Source organism: Coloeus monedula (assembly GCF_965178545.1).
Source record: "Coloeus monedula genome assembly, chromosome: 1".
Taxonomy (NCBI): Eukaryota; Metazoa; Chordata; class Aves; order Passeriformes; family Corvidae; genus Coloeus; species Coloeus monedula.
Window position 1 is genome coordinate 112,220,507 of NC_138781.1, and position 12,721 is coordinate 112,233,227.

At 40.0% G+C, this 12,721-nt stretch overlaps 1 protein-coding gene across 1 annotated transcript in view; it reads right to left on the minus strand.

Annotated features, from left to right (window-relative positions):
- The window catches only part of OSBPL1A (oxysterol binding protein like 1A), a 78,279-nt gene that overhangs the window by 22,207 nt on the left and 43,351 nt on the right, over positions 1 to 12,721 (minus strand). Inside the window, exons 16-17 of the mRNA XM_082288192.1 lie at positions 7,669 to 7,831; positions 480 to 636 (exon numbers count right to left, since the gene is read on the minus strand). Coding sequence (XP_082144318.1) covers positions 480 to 636; positions 7,669 to 7,831 — 320 coding nt within the window. The remainder of the gene's footprint in view (positions 1 to 479; positions 637 to 7,668; positions 7,832 to 12,721) is intronic.

Consider the following 12,721-nt stretch of genomic DNA (forward strand, 5'->3'; position numbering starts at 1 on the left):
AATGGATCATTTGACAACACAAAATAAGCACATAAAACATGGATGAGACTTTTAGAATAAGACTCCCTTTGTTCACACTTGAGTTTCTGATGCCAGGCTAGCAATATTTTTCATTCATTCCTGATACCAACAGAAGGATCAAATGACTCGAAATTAAAGAGGCAATAGGAGGTATAGGTCATCAAAGATACATGAAGGAATTAAAATCCACATAGATTTCAATAAGATCTAATAAAGAACAAGTGTGTCCATTTTTAAACAGCACATTATATTTTGGTTTTACTTATTTAGATTGGATCATCAAGATGCAAAGGAGCACACCAACCTTGGAAAAACATTCTTTATAAAACCATAGCACAACCAATTACTTGTCAACCATCCCTAACAAAGTTTTAAAAGTTTTCTGTTCGCTTTTCAGAGATTCCTGTGGTCTCTTACCATTAATGCATATTATAAAACCGTAAGAACGGACATCCTACCTGTGTTTTTTGATTCCGTTTGACAGCAACTCCCCACTGCCACACACCTTTTCTTCAGACATGCTTGAAGTTATTGTATCTTTTGAATCCATGCTGTCCTCTAATGAGTAGGCTGCTGTTGTTTCAAACCCACTTAATGATTTTTCAGATTCCGAATCTGCAAAAGAGCAGGTGCATGTTAATGAATCTACTGCCTGTGCTAGACTTCAGTCACTGACAGATCTCCCCTCCTCGTACAAAACTGAAACCTAAGTAGCCTACTGTGTCCTGATGACAGCATCCACTTGGTAAGTAACTAGTATTGCCAGAGACTGCTGCAGCCCAGCATCTAGATATAAAGAAATTGCACAATAAGCAAGACCACTATACATTAAAATCCTCTATCGAGCTGAGCCAAAATTTGGCATTTTTAATAAATTGAAGCTACTAGACCTTGCTCAGGACAAGAGCCAGTGCCATAGAGGTGCCAGCACCCTCCCAAACAGACAGGTACCTTGAGTAACGACTCCTTCTTCAGATGGGTCTGAGTTCTTAAGACACTCAGTGCTGTTCACCAACCTTTACTTCCTAACTCACTGAACAAGTATCAAAGAACAGGAGGACGTATCATACAGATAACACGAACCACGTAGGTCCCAGAAAAGTCTAGGTGATAAGCTCACCAATCAACAAGATAAACTTCGTACTGTGGAAGGCAGGTTAATAGTACAATCCACATCACATCTCAAACTAAACCCAACATCAACAAACAACACCTTCCTGCCAACCAGGTCAGGTAGTGTTTCTCCAGCTCTGGAGAAGAGAGAGTCTTGCCCCAAATCAAAAAGTACAATTTCCTGGGAAAGGCTGTATTTTTATGTTAAGTTTTCTTTCAAACCTGGCAAGACTGTCAAAAGATTATCCAATTGCAAGTTCCAGGAAGTGAGGGAACAGCTCAAGACATCAACTTCTATCTCATTTGAAAAATCCTATAGCAGAAACCAGGTACCACACTGAATGGTAAACAGCTTAATGCAAGCCTCACTGCTACTTGAAAATGACCCAAACTATAGTAGACACTATTCCTGCCATGTACTGCTTCCAGCATATGTTATTGCTCTTGGCTGCAAAACCCCAGAGGAATAATTGCAAAATTAGCCATTCTCTCACACACTCGTTCTCATTCAAACCCAGTAATCAAAACCTGCTGAAGTAGCAGCCTATCCAAAAGAATATCTCACTCACAGCTGTCTACTGCCAGGTGCTTTCTTGTTTTCTCTTTAAAAATCTATGCCAGTAGTTTCTCCAGAACACGTAAATTGTATATTGCTTTGCTGGAGGGTGTGTGTATATATATAGTGATAAGAGGACTTTCTACCACATCCAGATTACATAAGGGTCAGAAACAGGACAAAATTCTGATGAATGGATGAGTTGTGTCACAATGTCTTCATCCTTTCTAGAGAGAGATCTAGAAGCAAAAAGGAGATCTCTCATTTAAAACATCCATGCCTATCCTTGTCAAGACAGTACTGGAATTAAGCCAGTTGCTAGGGAATGAAAAGAACTGCCAGCTGGTGCTTAAGGGTATGTTAAAAAAGTGGACTGGCACTCCAGAGAATCTTCTCACAATTTTCCCCAAATTTGTCAGTCTAGTTCTGTGCCAAGTTATGATATAACATATCAAAGCATTGGTTTGGTGGGTACTATATTTAACAAGTAGGGTAAGGAAAACCATTTTTACTTGGGACAAGTCTGTTACATAAAATACAGATTTGTCCAGAGATCCTAAGCACAGGTAGCCAGGAAAACAGTTTTCCTGTATATCCAAATATTGCAGAGGAAGAGACACTCTAGGAGTGTAACACAACTTGGGCCTCAGCTTCCTGACCACATGACAATCTATAAACCCCCTCGAGGTAGGTATTCCACCTCTCTTTTGAAAGAGCTGCTCAACTGTGCCAACAGTTATCATGACAAGAAGAACAAGAAGCCAACCCAGCAATGTAAAGGAAAAGATCTACTCCTGCAGAGTCCTTCTCTTGTACCATTCAGGACTGTCTTGCTTTCAGACAAGAGTCACAGCGTGCAAATTCTCTCAATCTGAGTTTCTGCAACAGAGCCAGGACTCCAAAGGCAGAAAGGCAAGAACAGATAAGCTTCACCAGAACTGCCAATCACTCTTGGATATGCTTCTCAGTGTAACAAGGATTTTTAAATACCACACACATTCAGTTCTCCTCATGCTGGCCTTATAGTGCCAAGAGATGATTCTGCTGGACTGAGCTCTGCACCTGCAAACCTCTCCAGAGCTGGAGACACTGACCAGACACCCTTCTCCGGGGCATGTGCCTTACCTAATGCAACAATTCATGCTATACAGTAAAGAACAGTAGAAGAATGAAACACAGCTGTAGTAAGAAATTGCTCTCCAGAGAAACCTCACCCATTTTCCTGAGAAATTGGGAAAATCTGTCTACAACAGCGGCTGCCATCAAAGATCTCAGTCTCCAAGCCCTTAACCTCAGCTACCCCCCTTTAACCCAATGAACTCAGCAAGCCTTGAGAGTTTGTTACGGTGTCAGAGTGAACAAGCCTAGTATTGTATTGTGAGCACAGATCAACAGGCAATTCAAACTGAGCTTTTTCCCTGTGCACTTGCAGCGAACTCTTTTCTGAATTAAGATTTGCATACTCCCCCGTCACTGCAAAAAAAGATTTATATTCACAAGTTTCTACAGAGCAGCTGTCAAACAGATGACTAGGAGAAAATGAGGAGTTTTTTTTAATTGAACTTAAGGGGTTGTGGGCTGAGGAGAGGGGAGAAGGAATAAGAGTCCCTGTTCAGAAGCCAAAATTTTAAAGTGATCTCTGAGACAAGACCAGGCTGACTAGGAAGCTCTCCAGCTCATGAAACCTGAAAGAGAAACAGTACAAACACCAGCTACATTTTGCAAGAGTGGGAAAGCAAGGGGAAACAGCAGAAGCAATGACAGAAACTTAACTCAAGGGACCTCATTTCCTATTGCAACAACTGGTAAGTCTTCAGATGCAGATGGAAAAGTTTGGCCAGTGTTTTTGATTAATAAATAAACCTGAGAAAGACAGTGTTTAACCATTGGCACTGTTGAGTTTGAATTCTGACCAGGTGTTTCCCATCGCTCTGAGATGCCTGAATTCATTCTTTTAACACTGTTCAAGGCAAGAAGTCACAGGCAGTGGTGCTCTCACAGAGGCTGTGAAGTATTTCTGGTACACATTCAAAAAAAGCCCCTTGACAAACTACTCTAAACATGAAAGGAAGAGCAATAGGTTTCTATGCTTTTTGTGCCATTTTTACTTTTAAGTGATCTGATAACTGGAGACAAACTAGGAAGCAAACAAAAGCAACGGATGTAGTCTGCTACTTCTTGTACCATTCAGGAACATTATTTATAAACACAGCACCCAGTAGTGGTAGATACCAGCAGAAGCTGTACTATGACAGGTTAGCTTCAGTGTATTTAAATATTCCTGTAGCTAAACAGCTGCTTTTATTGCAAGATTCCATCAATAACCCTCTCAACGCACACAAAATTCCTGTTTGCAGAAAAACCCCCCACCTCTCAGATAAAACCTGTTTAAAAGAGAAAAACAAAGGCAGATCTCAATTCTTCCCAAACAGGGTGCACAATTTGCATATGAGAATGGGACCTTATCTGAAAGGCAAAAATCAAGTACCTTTACCCTTTAATTCTTCACCTGCTCAGCCATTTTTCAGCAATGTGGACAGACTCTGCATTTGTACTCCATTTTCATATGCTCCTCAGGTCTGTATTAATCCAAGCTAATAACTTCTCCAGCTCTCTAGGAGATGGCATTGATCTTTTTAATTTTGCTACTTGTTCAGTGCTTCTTCCCCTCCCCAGAGCCCTCCCGTTCCACCCCACCCTGCTTTAAACATAGAAGAGTTTGACACATGTTAAGCATTCAATCCTGAAAGTGAGAGCTGCAGCACTCTGTGTGGTATCGAGTTTAATTACACATTTCCACCACTCCCATGATGAGCGCATCAGCGCACCAGGAAGCGCTGTTAACTGACCTATGGCTATCAGAGTTCAGATTAATAACACCCTTAACTTTGCTCTTCTTAACACTGGATACCATGCTTTGGTAACACAACTTGCTTTTTCTGTAGGTTCTTCCTTAAATAGCTCTCTTATTGCAGGGATTTAGGAACTACTGCGACTGTCAAAAAGTACTGACAACAGCCTATCACTTAAAAATAAAAAGAGAAGAGATTTCAGGAAATCAACTTCAGTAAGGAATCTTACCACACTGCAAACATTTTCCTTACTCCAGTTTTGGAAAAGAAAGAGGATATTTCTGTAACTCTGGCCACAATTTCTACAAAGAGAACCACACACCACAGACTTTACAGAGAGCAATTCAATCTATGCCAACACTAGCAGGTAGCGTGGCTCGGCTGCAGATTTGCAAGCGGAACAGATGGTGCTGAGGACTTGACAATCGAACCAGATACACGTCTAGTGCTGTTCTCTTCAGATCTGCTCTGCTCTACTGCCATGGACTGAGTGTCCAATAGGAACTACTGGGCTGTATCTTCTGATTCAGCTTCATTCAGGAGCAGTTGGATTGTTCTACAGTGTGAACCAGAGCATGGCAAATGGGGACAAGTAGCTCCTGCAGTGAATATGTCCTTTTTGATACACCTCTTCCTCAAAAACCTGCTTGAAAATTGCTCTGAATTGTTCCATTAGTGATATTTCTGTTGAGAGTAAACAAGAAATGTCTTTTATACATACAAAATTCTTTAAAAAAAAAACAAAACAAAAAGCAGCAGTGGCATCTTCTTCCAACCTGTCACGTCAAAACTAACAATTCTTCAGCTCAAAGTGCAAGCCTACTTATGCAACACTCTCACTTCTAAACTCACTCCTACAGCACGGATTTAAAAATTCATAGAACTGCAAGCAGAAAAAGATGGCATCCTGATAGAAAAAATACTCTAAGTAGTGGCATTTTCCCACTGACAGACATTATAACTTGTTATATCACCCTGTTAAAATACATTGGTGTTTGCTAAATCTCCTATACAACCTAGAAAGATAATTTCTGAATATGGCTATTTGTCCAAAATCAATATAATTTAACGCTATCAGTTTGCAGATCAGGTTAAGCGAAAGCTTTGCAGACAGTTGTAGCAATTTATTTCCAGAGACAAAAATTTTTAGCTTCTGATGATCAGACCTAGGCACTGCTCTATGAAAAATTTAAGATCACAGCTCCTCTCTCAGAAAGAAGACCCACATTCCCAAACTTTGAGCCAGTATCAAATATCCCCAGATTCTCTGTTCTCACTGTATTCTTGTCATACAGAGACAAGAAGCCTTCTAGTTGAGACTCCCTGGACACAGCAGAAAAGCATGAAGGCTAGAAAGCTTTACCAGGATCCCAGTGATGAGTAAAAAAACTGCTCCTCAAACCATACCAACAAAAAACTAATTCCTTTTATGCTTAAAGTGAAAGTGATAACACGCATCCAGCAGTCAGGAAAATATGTCACATTTCCCTTTTTCTCGCCACCTCCCCATCCCTGCCCCCTTCAGAGACAGAAAGGACCCTAATCTCTGCAAACCACTAAATGTGAACAACCTAGAGAAGAGAACCTAACACCAGTCTGATTAAATTGACAGACAGCCAAGGAACTGAGTCTGTCCCAGAAAATTATTTAAAATGCAATTAAGATATATTATGTCAAGTAACTTCTCCCAAAGGAGAAAGAAATCACATTTGGTTTTTTTAATGTATGTTTGTATATATATGCACTCAGCAAGTTTCACAGTTTTACAAATCCACTTAATGTGATTTGTTTGTAGCTTCCAAGGACAAAACCACCACCTCCAACAACAAGAGGGATGGCTTTGGACACTTCCATTCAACAGTATTTAGAGATCAGGTCAGTTATGAGATGTATCAACTAGCAGCTCTTTAAAGCTTAATATTCTCTCATATGCACAAAGCAAGCCCAGCTGGAGAGACTGCATTCCAACAGCATCAGATAAAGAACTATTCTCTGCTTTGTTGACAGTCAAAAGAGCCTGAGGCCTTTCAGCAGAATTTTTCCTTTGGTTCCAGATGAAGAACCTGTTTCAGTGTTCCTCAGTCTCTTCTCCTCCTTGAAGGCTTGATAAATTTGCTACTGTGCCAAACAGCAGAGTCTGCTTCACAAAGTTGATTCACTGTGCTCCTGTGCATAGACTTCCTTTGCCTGTTTTTTTACTGCTGAAGTTTCTCACTGCAGAACACCTATCAAGGAGTCTGGGAACACTGCTTTTCTCATCTGTCAGAAGCATCAGACAGCTCAGTTCACAGAAAAAGTAACCCCATACTTGCTAGTGAAATTTGCCATCACAACCCAATTGTCTGCTACAATTAGATTATGTTCACCCTCAAGCTTTTCCAGATCCTTCATAGTTGTAGACAGGTGTGTGTTGCTGAATCACCTGGTTAGAGTGACTGCTGAGCTGCACTACGTACAGTCACTCTATACAAATTCATGCTGTAATCATGTCAGGCAGTTCAGAATCTTCCAAAACCACTATGTGCATGTTCTGCATATTAAATTATGAAAGATACTAAACTGAAGAACAAATAGGAAAAGAAAAGACATTTAATAAATGCATGCAGGATTTTGATTCATCCCTTTCTTTCATGTTTAACACTTCAGGTACACAAAACTGAAATGGAACAGGCCTTTCTTAACATTGTTATGCCTCAAAACTAGGGATTTTTAGTCTGATCTTAACAACGGAACAAAGGCAAAAGCATACGCCATCATGGACAAAGCAAGTCACAAGGCTACAACATACGGTTACCTCTCCCAAAACAGGAGCCTTACGTTCTGCTATTCAAAAAAAGAGCGTAAACACCCAAGCAATCAGACCTTCCATTACTGTCCTGTGGTTTTGTAACCTTTGGTCGTGCTAAGGTGAAGCAATACAATTCTACAGGTGAACTCTGGCAAATTTTTAGAGCCCTGATCATAAAACACATCACGCATATTCCTAAAATGAGGTCCATGTTAGAAAGGCAGAGATTTCACTTGAATTGAGACTGCGCCCACCTTCTTCCCCCAACCCACCCACCCCCAATACATTCACTACACACATGCTGTCTACACACTCACATTCTGGACATCATCACTTACCTGAAACAGCATCATAGAATTGCTCTTCACTGAGGATGCTGAGAGGCGGAGATCCCTTAACCAGAGACTGCTCTAGTTCATGGTGTTCGGTAGCGAGTGTCTCTAATGCTTCTGACAAGATCTTGTTTTTCTCCTGCTCATGCTCCAGTTTCAAATTCCTCACCTATAAGTAGATACATGTATGAATAAAATCTAATCTCTCTGAAGAATGCGTAGCTGGAAGCTATTCAGAAAATAGACTCTAATGAATAAATAACTAGCAAACAGCTGGAACTGAAACCACATGGATTAATGAGAGTATTACAGCACTTGTGTGATGACAATAAGGTTGTTAGTCAGCATTTTTAGTAGCTAAAAAATCTGACACATAAGATCTGACAGTATCAATCACAATTCCGTAAGTGAGTACAAGCCAGATAACTATTCTTTAAAACTGAGGGGAAATATTTACAGCTCTACTTGGATGACCTTAACTAAGGAGTCAGTGATCGGTTTCTACATGCACCAAGCTCCTTCTACTAGTCTGCTCCAATTTAGGCCAAGCAGCATCATCTAAATTGAATTAGAGAGCAAATGTGAATGCCAGCTACAAATAACTGCAACTGAACTATGAGCTGAAAACATTTAACCCTGAAGATTACAGGAGGAGGTTAAAAAAGAGATTCCTCTGGTAACTGACTTAACATCGATATAAACAGCCCTCCGTCCACACTCCCCAGTTTACTAAGGAGCCAGAAGTTAACAAAAAGAGAAGTCCAGCCACCAGACGGTGGATGCTTTTTAAAACTCACACATGCAATGGGCTCCAGAGCAGATGATGTTATCCATGTTTTGAGTTCAGTACTAGTAATGAGAAACCAACATGTCCTTCCTATTTCCTCATTTTTTTGCTGGTGCTTCCTTGCCTCCTCTGTCTGCCAGCAGAGGGGAGAGGGCTGTAACTGAAGGCTCAGAAATGGTCACTTCTCCCAGCCCAGCAAGGCTTCGGTGTGCTACTTCTCCTTCAGTCCCTAAACCATCAAGTCTTTCCCTTTCTCCCTTCCAGTCCCTTTTTAAAAGCACCCCCAACCCCTGACTTGCCCTCTAGTTTACTCTCAAAGGTCAGTTTACAACACTAATTCCCCCTCCACTAAGAACATGCAAGGACATGACAATTAATCTCTTGGAACAGGTACAGGGATAACTTACATATATACCAACATTACCTTTTTGAATCTAATTTAAGAACTGTTTGTATGTCCTATCTGGTTACAGTTTACATTAAAGCTTTACTTTGGAGGCTTCAGCCCCTTCAGTTATAACCACTTCTCAAATAGTGGATTCAGAGCTGGGCACAAAAGAGACTAGTAAGGAGATATTAAAAGATATTTGCTACTTCTAGAAAAGAGCTTCTATGCTGGCAGAAACATCTCCTCTAGAGAAAGATTTATAGAAGAAATTTTCACCCCCTCAGTTGTGCCAAATACTAAATCAGCTGTTTTGGCTGCCAGGCTCTGAGTGTAAGTGGGGAATCCAATTAAATGATAATTAAAAGAGTATAAAATTGGGTTGCTAATTGAAAGCAGAAAAACCAGTAAGTCACTTACTGTCTAATAGCTTTACTCTGAACAAAATGAAAAAAATCTGGACTAGTTATTGTCACTTTCATTTAAAGTTCACTCTGACAGTACCAATGAAGCCAATTACTGCAATGTTTCAAACAAATCAGACATGCCATGCAAATGATCTGTTATTAGGCAGTTTCTGCTAAATACATCTGGTATGCTATCAAATAGTTAAGGAACCACCCATTTAGAGAAACAGCATCAGTATTTTACTCTTCTGAGACAGAGAGGATAGAGGGCTGAAAAGAAAATGGTACTTTTCATTCTTACTAAACACCAAAGTAAAACCAGTTATGAAAATGCTATTTGCAATAATATTGGTTTTGCAGGATTGAATTAGATGCCATTGCGCACTAATGCTTTGGTTTGGTAAGTGATTTGAGCAATTCAAATCTTAATTTAAAACTTACAGCAAATAGAAGGAAAATCAAAATAATCTAAAACCCCAGATGGACCTTTTTAGCATCCTTTAGTCACAGCTGTATGACTAAACAAGCAACAGCACATACAGGTCTAAGACCAAGCCTCCTCCAAAAAAGTATTTTCTTGACTTTAAGGTTCCTCTGTCTTATCATAATGTAGAGCTACCCAGAACTGCAGAAGGTGTACTACAAATAAGTTCTTTTTTTGTAAAATAAATTTCCAGCTTTACAGTAAGGTTCACTTTTCTGTGTATTTCCAGACTTCCTAGTTGCCAGGCACTTACTAGTACAGCAATTATACACTAGTAGGTAACAAAACCCAAAGCTTTTTATCTCTTCCGTAAGGAACACAACGCTAACCAGAAGCTAAGGAAAAAAGAAAACATACTTCTGTTGCTTGCAACCATTGGGATGTTAATTCATAACTGAATAAACTGGTTTTAAAGCAACCTAAGTCAATATTTGGGGGCTTGAGATGAAAAGTTGTATTATAACATTTTTGTCAACAGTATGGAGCTTATGGGATGGACACACACATTCAGAGAGAGTCCAGGGGTTGCTCTACCAACCTCTACAGCCTGGCACCTCTACACTAGTCATTCCTTGAGGGCTGTTGTCAGTAAACACTGCAACAACACCACATCCTTAAGCACCAAAACAATTTCACAGTGTCAACATGAGAATGAAAAAAAAATTTAAAAATGGTTCTGCTACCTGTATTTGATTGATTTTGCCCACAGAAAAGTAAGGCTGGGAGAGATAAAGCTGATACAACCCTGACGTACTCAACAATACAGGAGAAAGAACCTTGCTTGAAATAAGCAGTTTACTCTTTATTTTTTAGCACAAAGCAGCTTTAAGAGATACCTCAATTTTGTAATAATAAAAGACAAGGTGATGAGATACACCTCCTAAAAACTACTTGCAGTAAATTGAATGTAAAGCCAGAATGTTGTTGTTTTGTTTTCTTAGAATCACACATTCTCTTCCCAGCTGAACGAGAAGCACTGCAGGCAGATTGGGGCTGCTTCCAAAGCGTAAGTTTATTGAACAATGTAATTGAGTGATAGGTTTTCCCAAAATGTAAGAAGCAGACTGTCATTATGCATAATTTTGACATGCTCTATTTCTCATTCAAAAGACATGGTCAATGAACAGGATCTGAGGTGAACTTGCTACTCCACCACCATTTTCGGTGATGGCATTTCAGCTTTATCCCTTTTGCAAAAGTTGTTTCTTTCCCACTGTGTCTTTCTTCATTGTCCCAACACAAAAACATCTGCAAGGTTACAGAGGGAACTTCCAGACCAGTTTTAAAAATTGTTATTAACAGAACAGCTGTAGGATTCATGTAATAGGGAGGAAGATGAACATAAAACAACAAACTTGAGAAGCATTTCAGTCTATTAATTTGGATGCAGAGACAGCAGTATTTTTCAGTAAAGTATCACCTGATTTTGTGAAGTTGCATTAGCTGAATACTAAATCATTTTATGAACTGACACAAATATTTATGTACTGTAGTAAATATCACAACAAAATGATGCAGACACCTGTGTACACACAGTTCTGGAAATCCAGCCTGAGCATGAGGGATTAATAGAAGAATCATTTTATTGACAGTCTGCATAAGGCACAGCTTGTAATACAGCTGTGGTTTCTGTACCTTTCCTGGTGGTGCCTGAGATGAGAAAGAGACAGATGGCAATTCACATCCTACTGGGTTCAGCTCCTCACCTTCCAGCTACGGAATGGCTGCCACCTCTCTGACCCCGGTCACTGGTGCCCACAATGCCAGTACCACCAGCAGCATTATAAGCTTTCCTCTGAGCTTTACGCAGAAAGCAGCACCAAGTGCCCAAGTGAACCCGGCATGAGGCCAGCTGAGTTCCCAACGCTCAACTGGCCAGGCCTCCTACCTTATCCTTGTCAGGAGCTGTTCTGCACAACAGCAGACAGTTATCAATAAAACTGGCCTTGCGCTCACACTGTTACACAATGACAATTTAGATCAGTCTTGCTTCCAGTTCTAAGAGAATGGTATTACAGTCAAACTTCAGATTTACTATTTCTGATGGAAACTATCCACCCTTGTCTCAGAGAAGTAAGCAGTCACTCCATCATTATCCTTACAGCTATAGACAGAGCTATAACCTCATATTGAAGTCTTGGTGGTTCTCTGTCAGTGTATCTAGGTCAGTGCAACAATTCATTTTTAGAAACTTACTTCTCCAGCCAAAGATTGTTTGATATCCACGGTCTGGTAACCAGTTTCACTTTTGGTTTTATTGAATGGAAATCTGCTTCCATCAGCTTCCTGTAACATTCTTGTAAATGCTACTGTAATATTTGGTGCCGTGAACACCAAATTGTGAGTTTAAATAGTAGAAGTGAGTTATTTTAGCAATCAGACTTCTCTTTCTTTTGTTAAAGGAAAGTAACAAACTATTTGCAGACACTCCTATTGCCTTTCCATGTTACCTGAAATCCTGTGAAACACAAGAGCATGGTTTAAAAGTTAGCATCTTCATTGTATACTACTGGCAGAAACTTCACATGCCTATTCCAAAATATCAAAAAGCTTATCTGCATGTAACAAACACCAGTCCCATTCCATTCTGTACCCTCAGTCTTCCTTAGGTAGGTGGGAGACTACTAACATGCACCAAACCACTCTTTTTTCCCTCCTCCTTTTTTCTTTTTTAAAGGCTTAAGTCTTGAACTATATCAGCACAGCCTGTAACGAAGGCCTCTCTGTCTATCCTGAAGACATCTTAGTACAATACACAAAATACTTGCTTTGTTTGGTGCTGGGTGCTTTTAATTTGAATCAATGCACCGCAACAGTGGAACTTTTGTGGGGTAGGAAAGGATCACACCACTCTATGCCCAGCTAATAAATGGTCATCTCAGCAACACGCTATTGCAGCTGCAAATAAACACTAAATCCAACACATAGCGTGCAAGGCATAGAACAAATACAGACACCTCAATAATATGCAGTGCTACATGCTTTCAACATTAGAA